The 15,538-nt window shown below is 42.3% G+C and overlaps 2 protein-coding genes across 2 annotated transcripts in view; one reads left to right on the plus strand and one right to left on the minus strand.

Moving 5' to 3' along the window:
* Positions 1 to 10,674, plus strand: part of EIF2AK4 (eukaryotic translation initiation factor 2 alpha kinase 4) — a 101,591-nt gene extending 90,917 nt beyond the window's left edge. Inside the window, exons 34-39 of the mRNA XM_079769207.1 lie at positions 4,001 to 4,059; positions 5,018 to 5,115; positions 6,960 to 7,028; positions 7,623 to 7,667; positions 9,036 to 9,160; positions 9,915 to 10,674. Of these exons, the coding sequence (XP_079625333.1) occupies positions 4,001 to 4,059; positions 5,018 to 5,115; positions 6,960 to 7,028; positions 7,623 to 7,667; positions 9,036 to 9,160; positions 9,915 to 9,972 (454 nt within the window). The 3' untranslated portion in view covers positions 9,973 to 10,674. The remainder of the gene's footprint in view (positions 1 to 4,000; positions 4,060 to 5,017; positions 5,116 to 6,959; positions 7,029 to 7,622; positions 7,668 to 9,035; positions 9,161 to 9,914) is intronic.
* A 151-nt stretch (positions 10,675 to 10,825) lies between these two features.
* Positions 10,826 to 14,686, minus strand: SRP14 (signal recognition particle 14). Its single transcript, XM_079769213.1, has 5 exons — positions 14,592 to 14,686; positions 14,356 to 14,428; positions 13,771 to 13,883; positions 11,697 to 11,729; positions 10,826 to 11,202 (listed from the first exon to the last, which is right to left on the minus strand). The coding sequence occupies exons 1-5, from the start codon at positions 14,613 to 14,615 to the stop codon at positions 11,113 to 11,115; spliced, it is 333 nt and encodes a 110-aa protein (XP_079625339.1). The 5' UTR covers positions 14,616 to 14,686; the 3' UTR covers positions 10,826 to 11,112.
* Positions 14,687 to 15,538: the final 852 nt, after the last annotated feature.

The raw sequence follows: 15,538 nt of genomic DNA on the forward strand, positions 1-15,538 counted from the left end.
AGCATAGGGTTCTGCCATGGGGCTCCCCACTGCTGGGCCGGGGGCGGTGGTGTTTCAAACAAAGAAAGGAAACCACGGAGCCTTGCTGCTGCTTAGACTCCCAAAACCCGCCTCCTGCTGCCCTTGAAATTGACTCCAGAAGCATATTATCTGTAAACCAAGAGCTGTTGCAATAGGTTCGCTGTTTCCCTCTGTGACTGAACCCCAGGAAAGGTGCTTGGGGTGGGACCCCGCAGAGGTCAGGGGTCACCATTAGTGTGAGGGCATAACAAACCCCACCCCAAGCAGCATGGAGGTACTGTCCCATGGAAGCCAATGAGGCTCAAATCCGGTAAAAATCTTTCAATTCAGCGCCATCTACTGGAACATAGTAGAAAGACCTCTTCAGAGATAAATGCGAAAACAAAGGAGGGCAGCAAATACCATGAAGAACCACAGTAATGACGATGACCAGAAAGAAAACAAAATAATTCCCAAAAAGCAGGGTGGAACACATGGAATTATGTGATATAAATGACAGAGACTTCAAGACTACAGTTCTGAAAATACTCAACGAGATGCGAGAAAGTACTGACAAGTAATTCAGTGCACTCAGAAAACAAATCAATGAACAAAATTAGTATTTCTCCAAGGAAATTGAAACTTTAAAAAAGAATATATCAGAAATACTGGAAATGAAGCAGGCAATTTAAGGAGATTAAGAGTAAACTGTTGAGAATAGAAAACAGAACCAACCACTTAAAGGAAAGAACTAGTGATATCGAAAATAGGAATCAAGAGGGAAGAAGAGAGAGACCTGAGAATAAAGAAAAATGAAAGAGCGCTACGAGACTCCCTGACTCAATCAGAAAAAGTAATATCAGAATCATAGGCATAGCGGAGGAGGAAGAGAGGGAGCATGGAATGGAGAGTCTGTTAAAACAAATAGTGAATGAGAACTTCCCAAATCTATGGAAAGAACTAGATTCTCAAGTCCAAGAAGCAAACAGAACACCTAGTTACTCCAAGAGGCCCTCTCCAAGGCACTTGGTGATAAAGCTGTTAAAAATTAATGACAAAGAAAAAATTCTCAAAGCATCCAGGGAAAAGAAGGAAGTAACCTACAGAGGAAAACCCATTAGAATGTCATTTGACTTTTCAGCAGAAACTAGAGAGTGGAGCTAAATATTCAAACATCTGAAAGAGAAATTACCAGTCACAAATAATATATCCAGCAAAATTATCCTTTAAATATGAAGGGGAAATAAAGACATTTCCATACATACAGAAGCTGAAATGTAAAAAAAACCTCCTTGCAAGAAATACTCAAGGGAGTTATTCTACCTGAAACAAAGAACATGTCACAGCACTACGAGTAAGATCCCCCAAAACTTACAGCATAAACAGGGATAATTTGTGACAACAAAAACATACAAGAGGAAGGGGGAAAGGTCTGAACTGGCAAAGGAAGATGAAGATCAGATATACTCAAAATAACCCGTATTCATGGATTGGAAGAATCAACATAGTTAAAATGACCATATTACCCAAAGCAATATACAAATTTAATGCAATCCCCATCAAAATCCCAATGCCATTTTTTAAAGAAATAGAACAAGAAATCATCAGATTTGTATAGAACCACAAAAGACCCCGAATAGCCAAAGCAAGTAAAGATAGTCTCTTCAATAAATGGTGCTGGGAAAAATGGAAAGCCACAAGCAAATGAATAAAACTGGATTACAGTTTGTCCCCATGTACAAAAACTAATTCAAAATGGATCAAAGACCTAAACAATGTTACATAGAAAAAAATATAAGTACCAAACTTATGGACCTGGGTCATAGAGAACATTTTATGAACTTGACCCCAAAGGTAAGGGAAGTAAAGGCAAAAATAAATGAATGGGACTATATCAAACTAAAAAGCTTCTACACTGCAAAAGAAACTGGCAACAAAACAGGCAGCCAACTAGATGGGAGATGATATTTGCAAACCATAGCTCCAACAGAGGTTTAATTTTAAAAACATATAAAGAACTCAGCACCAAAAAAAAAAACAATCCAATCAAAAGTGGGCAGAGAACCTGAAAATACACCTATCTCAAGAAGACATACGAACAGCCAATATGAAAAGATGTTCAACCTCACTGGCAATTAGGGAAATGCAAATCAAAACTACAATGAGATACCACCCTGTTAGAGTGGCCATGATCAACAAGACAAGCAATAACAAGTGTTGGAGAGGTTTGGGGAAAAAGGGAACCCTCATTCACTGCTGATAGACTGGTACAACCATTATGGAAAGCAGTCTGGCAATTCCTCAAAAAATTAAGAATAGAGCTGCCATATGACCCACCAATTTCACTCCTGGGTATATACCCGAAAAACTCAAAATCATGTATTCACAAAGATATATGCACCCTTATGTTCATTGCGGCATTATTCATGGTGCACAAGACATGGAAACAGCCAAAGTGTCCTGCGATAGAGGACTGGCTAAAGAAGATGTGGTACATATATACATGGGATATTACTCAGCCATGAGAAGGGATGAAATAGCGCCATTTGCAACAACATGGATGGACCTTGAGAACATTATGCTAAGTGAAATAAGTCAGACAGAAAAAGCTAAGAACCATGTGATTTCATTCGTATGTGGGATATAAAACTGAAACTCATGAACACAAACAGCCGTGTGGTGGTTGCCAGAGGGAAGGGAGTTGGGGGAGAAGGGGTCCTAATATAAGGTGCCTTTGGGTGGTGGGTACATGGTGCAATATACAGATCTTGTAACACAGAAACCCACACCTGAGTGGTGGGTGATAGTTCATGTTGTGGGTGACAGTGATGGGTGACAGTTCATGTTGACCAATTTCACCCCAATAAGTTTCATTTAGAAATTAAATGCTACTGGTATCTAGTAGAGACCAGGAACACCACTAAACATTCTACAGTGCACAGGACTGACCACCCACCACAAACAAAGAATTATGTGGCTCAAAATGTTAAGACTGAGAAATCCTGGCTAATATAAAATAAATGTTTTTGCCCTGGCCAGTTTGGCTCAGTGGATAGAGTGTCGGCCTGTGGACTGAAGGGTCCCAGGTTCAATTCTGGTCAAGGGAACATGCCTGTGTTGCAGGAGGCAGTCGATCAATCTGATCATTGATGTCTCTCTCTCCCCCTCTCCCTTCCTCTCTGAAATCAATAAAAATATATAAAAAATAAATGTTTTGCTCTTCTCCCTCCCTGGCTCTGCCCCCTCCCATCTGCACCTAGCTTGCATAAATTCATCATCAGGCTTTTTCTGAGGGAATATGTTTTTGAAGTTAACAGGTATTAAGGGCTGCAGATCCAAATCAAAGACAGATTTAGAAGAGAAAACAAAGAAGTCCACTAATTAATAGTGAGTACATGAACACTATTAAGACACTTAATTGGCCAGATGGGATTTAGTTTTAGCAGGAAAGGTTTAAAATCTTTCCTTCCAAATGATTATTTCCCCGTTTTCCCAGGACAGAATGCTATTGTGTCTCGCAAAGGCTATAAAGTCTTTGAAAGAACATCCATTCACAGCTTTTGAAAGAATCTCCTTATTTACTAAATGTTCTGTGGGTGACAGCCAAGGCTGCTGCCATAATGAAGGAGGGGCCGGCCAGCCTGTGCTAATGTTTCCTTGTATTGTGAGGGGAGCGGAAAGAACACCCATTACATCTCATTGAAATTAGCTTCTGATATTGAGCCAGGATTTCAAACAGCTGAATAGATCAGAATGTTTTCTTTAGACATTTGTTAATTTGAAATGACATCCTTTATCATTTTTACCTGCTCTTGACTAAAAGCATAATTAAGTGCAAATTAGTTGTTTTTGTTTTTCCTTCACTAATAACCAATACTTATGAAATATTTTTATATTGAATTTAAAAATGATTCACTCTAAGTATAGCTCACTGTAAGTAATCTGTGTTGCTTTTGGCTTATTGACTGTTTTCTAATTTTTTTCGTTTGGTTGTTTTTAGAGAAGCTTCCGATAATATCGCAGTACAAAATCTGAAGGGGTCATTTTCTAATGCTTCAGGTATAATTACTAATTACAGTCTAAACATAATAATGCTTTTATGTGTGTGTTTTCTGTAAGCACTATGTGGCTAACTCCTTGTTGCATCAAATATATATATTTTTAAGTAACATATACATAATTAATTGTACCAAATGGAATTTATCACTGTGCTTTGAAACTCACATCTTAGAAAATAATAAGATGATTACTGGTGATTACTGGGCATTTGGTGACTTCTGATCCTGGTATTCTTTGTCTTAGTACCTTATTTTTACAAGTGGTTTAATCTTTCTTCAACTTAGTTTATGGTATAGATTTATTAAATGTGGATACTTTTCCTGGAAATTTTCCCCATATACAGGATTGAAGAAAAGTATTTTGAAATCCCTCGGGGAAAGATGATTATATATATATATATATATATATATATATATTTCTTTTTCATGAAAGCCAAGCAGGAACAGTGGTGATAGTTATGCCTGTAGTTTCATCACATCTATCTTACTGAAAAAGAAGTTTCCTAATTAAGTCCACAAAAGACATATTTGGCTTTTAACAGAATTGGATCTTTTTGGTTCATTTCTATTAGTATTGACTCTCTGTCACCATCAGATTTCAAATACTTTGAGAAATTTAAGGAAGTATTAGTTTCAGAGATAATGTTTTATTTTTTTCATAGGTACATGAGGTTTGGGTGACTCATATTGCCTCCCTTTGTTTTTGTCACTTCCCACGCCCACCTGAGGAGAGAAGGCTGTTGGTTTTGACGGAAGCATCCAAACGGCTGGGTGTTGAGGTTCTGGGTTCTCCCTGGGCAATTGCAGGCAGTTGCAGAGACAGAAAACAAGGCCCAGGCATAATCTAGCCCCATTGAGTCACCCCAGAGGGGATTCTATTAATATCTCCGTCCCCTTGGCGGTGTTAGAGAACGTAGGACCAGAGACGGCCGTGAAGTCTGACGCTCTCTCTGTTTCAGGTCTGTTTGAAATCCACGGAGCAGCCGTTGTCCCCACTGTGACTGTGATAGCCCCGGAGAAGCTGTCAGCCAGCACTAAGCGGCGGTATGAAACTCAGGTACATGTTCGTGTCCAGGGCTTTCTAAGGTGAGCTACAAAGGAAGGAAACTGGAAAGGAAAATAAACGAGTGTTCTGGAAATATTTTCCTTCCCACTTCCCTAACTTGGTGGCTTCTGAAAGTTTCATCAACACAGTCATGTCTCTGGCACCAAGATTTTGCCACATCTGTCCTCCAAAGAGGCGTCAGTGTGGACTGTGGGCCCCTAGAAGCAGCTGTCAGAATTACTGGATCTAAACAAAAGCTTTCTCATCTGGCTCTAATGGCAGATGGAGTTTGTGGAGGTTTTTTTTGTTGTTTTTTTAAAATATATTTTTATTTCAGAGAGGAAAGGAGATAGATAGAAACATCAATGATGAGAGATAATCATTGATTGGCTGCCTAAATGGAGTTTGTTTTTGCTTTAAATAACAAAGCAGAAGAGATCTATCCCAAGACTTGAGGCAAAAATATCCTTACATATATTTTGGTATCTACTATCTGCCTGATTCTGTGCTAAGTGCCATGTAAAATATAAAAGACATAGGACATGGCCCCACTCCTCAAAGAGTTTGTAACCTTAGAAGCATATGCATTTTATGCTTGGAGAACAATAGATGTGAATAAGTAACAGAATGCTGAATTAAATATCTACATATATAAAAGCCTAAGTGACCGTTACAAACAACCAGAATACCAGTCGACCAGTTGCATTGACACTCACTGACCACCAGGGTACAGATGCTCAATGCAGGAGCTGCCCCCTGGTGGTCAGTGTGCTCCCACCACCAACCTCCCACAGCCCCTGCCCCAGCCGGCCAACCTCCCACGGCCCCTCCCCCATGCTGGCCAGCCCCACTGATAGGCCCCGATCTGGGGGCCGGCCGGCCAACCTCCTGGGGTTCCTCCCCCTGGCCAGCTGGCCCCCGATGGGCCTTGATCACCGGCCAGGCCAAGGGACCCCACCAATGCACGAATTCGTGCACCCGGCCTCTAGTCTATAATAAAAGCGTAATATGCTAATTAGACCAGACGTCCTTCCGGACAAAGCCGGGGCTGCAGCCGTAGGATCCAGGCAGCTGCTGCAGCTGTGAGGGAGGGATCCAGGCAGCCTTCATGGCTGCGAAGGCCTACTCTTGCACGAATTTTGAGCATCAGGCCTCTAGTATTTAATATGAGTGTTAGCGTGTATTACAGACACATGGGAGACACAGAGGTCAGTATTTGCTTCACAGAGGTGGTCCCTGAGGGATTGAAATAGGCCGGTAGAAAAGGTTAGGGTTTTCCAATTGGGAGGGACGGAAGGAAAGGCGGCATGGACAGTGCTAGGCCTCACTTGGGAAGAGGGTGAGTGTGGGAGCGCAGTCATTTTTAGAAATGTAATTAGACTGAAATACAGAAGATCAGGTTACCTTACTTTTGTAAGCTCTCCTGGCTATTTCTCAGGATGTTGGTGGAAACTAAAATTTTTCACTTCTACCGTATTTCAGTTCCATGTTCTCGTTGCTACCACCTTCCCCTTTTTCCAAATTTAGCTTAATACTGAAATCTCCCTGCTTCCACATGAGTTTCACCACACTGAGTTTTTTACTAGGTGTCATTCCAGAATTATAAAGAAATAAGCAACTTAGGTGGGTTATTAAACAAATTATAGATAGGCTACAAAATCTCATTTCCCAATATCATAATGGGATACACATACATCTTTCTGAGGTGGATTAAACACAAATTCTAGGATAATATTTGGGGTCCTTTCTAGGCCTTGGTTTGTCACGTGATTGTTTCCTGGAATAGGACATAGAATGGCAAGGAAGATGGCTTGGTTTGACAGGTTCTGAATTCTGACATGTTTTCTTTTTGTTAGGTACAAACCCGACTTCAGACCTCCCTTGCCAACTTACATCAGAAAAGCAGTGAAATTGAAATTTTGGCTGTAAGTTACTTTCTTTAACATTTTGAGGATGGCCTCTGTCCACACTGTCAAAGTAGTTTCCTCAGAGGTCAGGGCTTTTTTGCTCAGTGTCAGCAGTATTGGGGTACAAGCCTGTTATCACTGATGTGGATCTCATGTAATCTAAAGACCTGGGGAGAACAATTGAAGGTTTTGTGTTTGTTTTTCCTACTTCCTTCCTCTGAAGTGAAAATGAAAATCCTTTTTCTAAACGTTTCAGGCCTTTGCCTCACTAAGCCTACACTGAGTGCGGGTAGCAGTGTCAAACCTCTGGAGTGCAGAGTGTGGGAACCAGGACTGTAGTTCACCAGGGCTGAGATCTTGTCCATGAGTGGTTCATTAACCCTTTGCACTCGCTTGCTTTTTTTCTCGATTCCTGCTACCGATGCTAACCGTATCGAGTCACACTCGACATCCGAGTGCAAAAGCTTAAGTCTGCTCTATGGGACAATAGCATCCCGGACTCTGCCAGCCACTTTCATGTTGCTCCACCCAGAGTGGCACCATCATCACAAGTCAGTATGTGCTGCTGGGGGTTCTCTGACAGATGATGTACATTTTTGTGTGTATTGACAGGTGGATCTACCCAAAGAAACGATCTTACAGTGTTTATCATTAGAGGTAAGCAAAACGAACTCTTCTGCATTGTGGTTTTTAAAATCCCAAAGCTTTGCCAAAAAAACAACAACACTGAAAATGGTATTATTTTCTTAGTGATATTAGGTATTTTTTGTCAGTTTCAGGAATTTGGTAACATTGTTCCTTTATGTGACATATGTATTACTAAATCAGATTTTTAAAGAATCATACTTTTCTGGTGACTTTCTTTTAAATTTCAGAGATTATTTAACAAATAACTAGAGCTTTTATTGAGTGTCAGGCTCTGGCAGGCCTTGTCCTAAGTATTTTACAAATTTTAAACTCATTTAATCATAACAAACCCAAGAGAGAGGTACTGTTGTTATCACCATTTTACAGAGAACAGAAGTAGAGAGGTTAAATATCTTACTCGAAGTCACCCAACTAGTAAGTAGTAGAGCCAGTATTTGAACCTAGGTAAAGTAGTGGAATCAATGTTCTTAACCACTGTACATGTCATACCTTCATTCCAACTAGGGAAGCTCATTTGTAGAAGCAGAAGTGATGGAAGATCTTTTTTTAAAAATTTAATTTAGGTACTTTTTTATGTACCCTCCCCCCCCCCCCCAAGTACATACCCTAATCCTATATAATCCTATGTAATAAAGATGTAATATGCAAATGGTCATTACGCCGTGAAGTGTAACGACCGACCACGTAACAACCGGATCTTGGATCAGCAGGAGGGTGGGGCAGCAAGCTACAAGCGGGCAGCAGGCGGAGAACTACTGGAGGGCAGCAGCGAGCTACTGGCGAGCTACTGGCGCACGGATTCGTGCGCAGAGCTAGTAGTTATCAAATAACCAAATAACTTTAAATTTTGAATAAACCTTTGCTATTAAGAATGCTTAACTATAATCATAGCTATAGGTGACTTTTGCAACATCATATCAAAGAATATTTTGTCTATCCAGATTAAATCAGATGAAAAATGAACTTTGCCCCAAAACTAACGCTTCCTACTGTATTTTTTTGTTGTCTTATAAATAAGCATATACCACTACATTGGCAGTGTATTGTCTTATGATCCATTCAGATGGATGCACATCAGAGGTGGTATGTCCATTATACAAAAAATAGACAACAGGCAGAAATAATTGGTCTAAAGTCAGATCAGCACACACTGTGCTGCTGTATTGTTAACCAGATCTAATAAGGTGATCTGCTGTAAAGAAAACTGATGCTTCAAAGAGGAACCCCAGCAGTCTGCCCAGTAGTTCTAGTATCGCCCTAATGATTTCGTCAGTATAACTAAATGGGAGAATGGCATTGGACTTTCATTAGTGACCCAGAAAAAAGCCACTTAATAAACCCTAGTACCTGTTGTTAAGTCTCATTTATTTTTTCTAGTGGGATGCTGATGAACAGGCATTTGACACAACTGTGAAGCAGCTGCTGTCACGCCTGCCAAAGCAAAGACAAAGATACCTGAAAGTAGTCTGTGATGAAATTTATAACATCAAAGTAGGAAAAAAGTAAGTTATCACTTAGGCACCGCAGATTTCAAAACGGGTTAAAACTCGAGGAGGGTTTTTAAAGTGACATAGTTTATTATCTAGAGCAGTGGTCGGCAAACTCATTAGTCAACAGAGCCAAATATCAACAGTACAATGATTGAAATTTCTTTTGGAGCCAAATTTTTTAAACTTAAACTTCTTCTAACGCCACTTCTTCAAAATAGACTCGCCCAGGCCGTGGTATTTTGTGGAAGAGCCACACTCAAGGGGCCAAAGAGCCGCATGTGGCTCGCAAACCGCAGTTTGCCGACCACTGGTCTAGCGGTTTGATGGCTGATAAGCTGTTATGTTAGAACTGCAACTCAGGACTGAACCACAGTCATGATCTTGTCAATAACAAAACCAAGGTCTCAGAAGTAACTATCCCAGTTATAAATTTTAATCACCCAGGTAACTCCTAAAATTGTTTAAATAATAGAAAACAGCTGTGACTACTTTGCTTTATGTCCTCATAGCAGAAGCCAGCTGTTCATATTCTCTTCTGCTTAAAAGGCAATGACAAAGCCTGTGAATGGTGGTCTCCTTGTGTAGGACCTTATACTGCAGACCCTTACCAGTCACAGCTTTTGTAAACTTGTGCAATGTTAGTGCCTAGCCTTCCATCTTGTTTTTGATTAAACAAAACTCCTACAGTTAGGTGCTCTAAAAATAAATCTTTACTAACCCTGTTCTCTATCCATTATACTGATCCTACTTTTCCCTTCTTTTGCAGGGTGTCCGTGCTATTCCTATATAGCTACAGAGATGACTACTACCGAATCTTATTTTAATTCTAGAGAACAGCCATTACATTGTTCAGACAGGAGCTGTAAAATGTTGTATATCATTGTAATTTTAAATTAACTTTACATTCTAAGAAGCTATCACGCAAAGTGGAGCTTTGTAAGTTTTTCATTTGTAATATATATATAAATTTATCTTTTGCAATATAATAAATGCTTTCATATATTTATTTTTTAACTGCAAATCTATTGACACGAAAGGTTTTGTGGAGCTAGAAGACAGGAAAACAGCCATGTTCTTCCCTTAGCTCTAATGACTAACTCATGAAAATGTCCAAACTGAAGGGCATAAAGAAATCAAGTATCATCATTAACTTGTAATCTTTATTCTTAATTTTTTAACATGCTTATCCTAAGGTGGTTAAGCGAACTCTAATTTGACTATGAGAATTCAAATTTGCTAAAGGAACTATGATAAAATTATATAGCCTGGCCCTGGCTGGTGTGCATAATGGCTAGCGTTCGCCTACGCACCAAAGGATCTGGGTTTGATATCCAGTCAAGGGCATGTGCCCAGGTTTTGAGCTCCATCCCTGGTAGGGGGCGTGCAGGAGGCAGCCAATCCATGTTGCACTCTCTCTTCGATGGTTCTCTCCCTTTCCCTTCCTCTCTCTCTAAAAAATCGATAAGCTAGTCTTAAAAAAAAAAAAGAAATTATATAGCCAGTTGGGAAGAATACCCATGAGCTAACACAACTTTTAATAAAATTTTCAGGTTTCAATTCCAATGACCTAGAAGATAGGGCTAAAGCCTATTCATAATCATATCATACCAGCATCAGTACTTATTGCCAGGAATTATTAATATGGGGAGAGAAAAAGAATAAATAAGAGATAGTCAGTGCTGATAAATAGACAGGTTTAATGATGCATTGTTCTTCACACAGATGCCTGCAGAGTCTTTAACTAAAATCCAGGAATATGCAAGTAGGCAACATAGACCAATTAGCCAGATCTAAAATAAACTGGCTTCTTGTAACTACCCTGTAAACATCACAGCTCTTCTTCGTCCAAAATGAACATAATCTCACATGAAAACAATGTAGGGGAAACAGAAACCTAGTTTTGTGGCCAAAAGGAAAAATAGCAATGTGGTGGTTAGTTGGTGAAAGCAGGGAATCTGGAGCCTTCACTGTGCTGCTTTGCTCTTCTTACTCTTGCTCTTTTTGTCTCTCTTCTTCAGCCCATCCATGTTTGCTCTCAGTAGGTTTGAATAAGCCTAAAAGACACAGAGCACGACCTTAGTGGGAAGAGCTACAATTGGTGGGGCAGCTGCTCCGTTTCCATAATGGCTTTAGTGTGGCCAAATCAGAAAGTCTACCTGATAAAGCAAGTAACACCATGGACACTTTTCCTGAAGGAAAATGGTGTAAGAGGAGAACACTCACATTTTAGCAGCTTCTGCAACGCTCACCCACTGTGAGTTGCACTTTTTTTTAAGCAAAAACAGATAAACATAGGCAACTTCTTGTTCAACTTTACTATAGGCAGAGCATATCTGAAGCCTAAAATGGCAAAATCTAGCTTATAAAAACTTAAAAGGAAGACAGTATCAGTGTTGAAAGTAAAGTTCATAGCCTGGCAGCTCTTATTCATAAACTACTGGTAAAACATCATAGGAGAGCAGTGAACCTAAATATCAATGTTCACCCAGTGCTCAACGTTATGCTGACTTGCCCTGAGAAAGGGACAGAGGGAATAGCAGAAACTCACCATCTGAAACTTATTCACTTCTTTGGAGCTCACCTGGAAAAGAGGAGGGGAAAATGGTCACCCCTAGTACCCATACAGTAATCCCCTGCCGCAGCCTAGATAAGAACTCCAAGCCTCACGAAGACAGCATCCTAGTCGCTAAAATATTCCTTCTCAGTCTCAGAGGTCATGATACAGTACAGGCTCTCTTCCTACTTCACTCTCCTCTGCCTGGGAACAAGCAAAATTTGGGCTTTTTTCCTTCCACATGAGACTTGTGCCATGATGGGAAAGAGGCAGAATTATGTTCCTGAAGAAGCCGTGCTTCTCACCACTATTGAAATCTCTTGCATACATGGCATCAACTTTTTCTCCCTGGGTTCTGAGATATCAAAGGACTAAGTACTAATCTTTTCTGCAGGATACATTTAAACTATTCCCCATCTTATTTTAAACCTATTTTCCTTTAATTCACGCCAATTTAAGCAAAATGCAAGCTACCACAAGAAATCCTACCTCTAAAAATTCTTTGGGTTTTCTTATTTCGTGATACCCAACTTTATTTTTTAGAACCCCATAAGCTTTACTGTAAATGTCCTCGAGATAACTGGTAAAGGGAGGCACCAACTAATTATGGTCATCAAGCTCACGAATATCATATACTGATGTGCCTGGAAACGGGGGGGGGGGGGGGGGAGGGCGGGGGGGGCGGGCAGTCTGGTTCTGTCCCAGCAGAATAAGGAAGTACAGGCATATCTCAAACATTGTGAGTTTGGTTCCAGACCACCACAGTAAAGCGATTATCACAACAAAGCAAGTCACAGCCTTTTTGCCCGTGGAGGGCCTTGCCTTAATTGGTAATAAACATCTGGCAGCATAATAAAGCAATGCGTAATAAAAAGAGGAATGTCTGTATTCATTCAGAACCCAGGGAGTCTCTTGGTACTTGAGAGTATAAATTTAGTCCAGAGCTCTAGTGTTCCCTTTCAAGCCATATTCAACCTCCACCTTGAAAGGCAACACTAGAGCTCTGGACTAAATTTATACTCTCTCAAGTACCAAGTCTACATATAGCTACATGCTTACTATGCGAACCACAAAGAAAAGGAATAATTAGCTTAAAAGCATCATCTGGTGACAAGAAGTTGGTCATGGAAGGGCCAGCACAGTAAGCTAAGGGCATAAGTAATCACACATTCACTGCTCCTTACAATGCTACTGTAAGGACCAACATGCTAATTTTATTTCTACAAAACTCTCAGCAGAACAAGTGTTTGACTTCCACCTTCATTTTAATTTTGCTCTTGGGTTTTCTATTACAAAGGTAATAAAAGAAAGCCCTGATCCAACCCTGGCCAGGTGGCTCAGTTGGTTGGAGTGCCATCCTATACACCAAGAGGTTATGGGTTCGATTCCCAGTCAGGGCTCATACCTAGGTTGCAGGTTCAATCCCCAGTCGGGGCATGAATGGGAGATAACTGATCAATGTTTCTCTCTCCCTCTCTCAAATCAATAAAAACATATCCTCGGGTGAGGATTTTTAAAAAGAGGAAAAAAAAAATGCACTGATCCCCAAACAGCTGGGGAGCTACACAGTAACGACCCCTCATTTAAAACAAAAACAAGCCCTGGACGGTGTAGCTCCGTTGGGCAATGTCTAGTGCACTGAAAGATGCTGGTTCCACCTGGGTTGCAGGCTTATCCCTAGTAGGGGTTGTGCTGGAGGCAGCCTATCGATGTTGCATTCTCCCTTCAATGTTTCTCTCTTCTCCCTTCCTCTGTAAAAATCAACTATTCTTTAAAAAATAAAGTAGCCCTAGCCGGTTTGGCTCAGTGGATAGAGCGTTGGCCTGCGGCCTGAAAGGTCCCGCGTTCCAGTCAAGGGCACATGCCGGGGTTGTGGGCCCCATCCCCAGGAGGCAGACGATCAATAATTCTCTCATTATTGATGTTCCTCTCCCTCTCCGTTCCTCTCTGAAATCAACGAAAAATAAATGTTTCCTTTAAAAATAAAACAAAATCTGGTTCAGATATGCCACCTGCTCAGTTAAGTCTTTTTAAACTCCAAAACTGTAGTGTTACGAACCCAACTCACCACTGTGCTAATCTTCTTTTTCCCATCAGTAGCTCTTAACAGACACTTGTTGTCCGAGGGCTCAAAGCCCTCCACTGAACCTTTCCTTGGAATGGGTTTAGTTCGGCCATCGTCTGCAAGAAAAATGCACCCTGGTGACCACAGCCACAGACGTTGTTAAGAGGTAGGTAAAAAGCTAATAAGTAGGGAAGGAATAGAAGAGGACCCCTAATCCACCTGCACTGCTCTAGTTCTGTTAACCACCTTATCCGCCATTGTCTCAAGTTTGGCCAAAACCTGGAAAACGACTTGCTACTTCCACTATCAGCGGTGGGGTCTGGGATCCTGGACAAGGAGAAGAGAGAGCCGTGACGTCCAGGCCCCCCTGGAACCCGGACCGGCTTAAGTTGCTAAGCGCTGCGGGCCGCACCCCGATAGTCTTCGGTCCCTCTGCCCTGAATGTGCCCCGCACCCGGTGGAGGAACGTAAGGGAAGGCGGGGATGAGTCGGGGGCTGACTCGGGGTTCCCAGACATCGGGCACCCAGGCTGGGGCACCGCTCGGCCTCCCCGCTCCTCCCGGCCCGGCCGCGTGGACAGCTGCTTACACTTCTTCAGGGTGATGAACACACTGCCCGACAGCCGGCACTTCTGGAAGAGCCGGGTCAGCTCCGTCAGGAACTGGAACACAACAAACCAGGCCCCGTCAAGCAGCCCCAGTCCCCGCCGCGTCCAGCCCCACTCCCACCCGCCGGAGGAGACAGCGGCCCCCAGCTAAGCCCCGACTGCACCCCGCCCCCCCCCCCCCCCCCCCCCCCCCCCCGGCGGGCCAGCCCCGGCTCACCTGCTCACTCTCCAGCAGAACCATCCCGGCTCCGCGGGCCCCACTCAAGCCGCATAAGACCCAAGCAATCGGAGCCGGAAGTTCCTGCCAGGCTGGGCGGGGACTTCCGCTTCTCGATTGCAACTCTATTCCACCAATCCCTGCCTCCGCCCTCTCGCCGCCCCTCCTGCCCCGCGCCTGCGCTCTGGGACGCCCCTGTCCGGTCCCGGACGAAATCCTCTCTCCCCAGTTAGAGCAGAGGGAGTGAGAGCGCGGAAGAAAGACTTGATAGAAACCTATAGTTTCTACCTAACAGTACAGTGCCTCAGTTTCCCCATCCTTATCACAAGGATAGTAATAGTGTCCGCTTCACTGGTTGTGAAGAATAAATGAATTTATATTAAATGCCTAGACCAGTGCCTGGCACAGAGGAAGTTCTGGATAAACGTTAGCTGTCACTGTTATTTTCATTATCATTATTATTATTCTAAATTGCCATGGCGGGTCTCTGAACGGAGGCTCCCTCTTCTCTGACCAGGCTGGGTGGCCCTAAAGGACCTCTAGCAAGAAGGACTGGAACCCCGTCCTGGTTTTACCTCTGGATTCAATCAAGAGACCTGCGTTGGAGGCCCTGCGGTGCCAGTAGCCAACTTGAACTCTAGGCCCTTGACTTGAAGTCAAGCACTCAACGTGCGATGGGTTTTCACTGAGAGCCTCTGAAGCCTGTGCTAGGCACTGCTGTAGGAGCTGGGGATACAACAGAATATGACAAGCTAAACTCCTGGTTTCCTGGAACTCGGATTCAAAGAGTAGTGAAGAAACACACAATAAAACAAGTAAGAAGTATAGCTTCAGGTAATGATAAGTGCTGTGAAGACAAGTAAGCAGGGTGATACAGATGAGGATTACGAGGGAACTACTTTAGGTTGGGTCAGGGAAAGCTCTAGGAACTGAGTGGAATGGGACAG

Source organism: Cnephaeus nilssonii (assembly GCF_951640355.1).
Source record: "Cnephaeus nilssonii genome assembly, chromosome: 4".
Lineage (NCBI taxonomy): Eukaryota > Metazoa > Chordata > Mammalia > Chiroptera > Vespertilionidae > Cnephaeus > Cnephaeus nilssonii.

Excerpts from the sequence above, each read along its gene's own strand:
- SRP14 (XM_079769213.1), bottom strand. The coding sequence starts at position 14,615 with ATGGTTCTGCTGGAGAGTGAGCAG. Across the intron at positions 14,429-14,591 it reads TTCTGCTGGAGAGTGAGCAG|TTCCTGACGGAGCTGACCCG; the intron begins GTGAGCCGGGGC and ends GTTGTGTTCCAG. Across the intron at positions 11,730-13,770 it reads AAAAGAAGATTAGCACAGTG|GTGAGCTCCAAAGAAGTGAA; the intron begins GTGAGTTGGGTT and ends CCTCTTTTCCAG.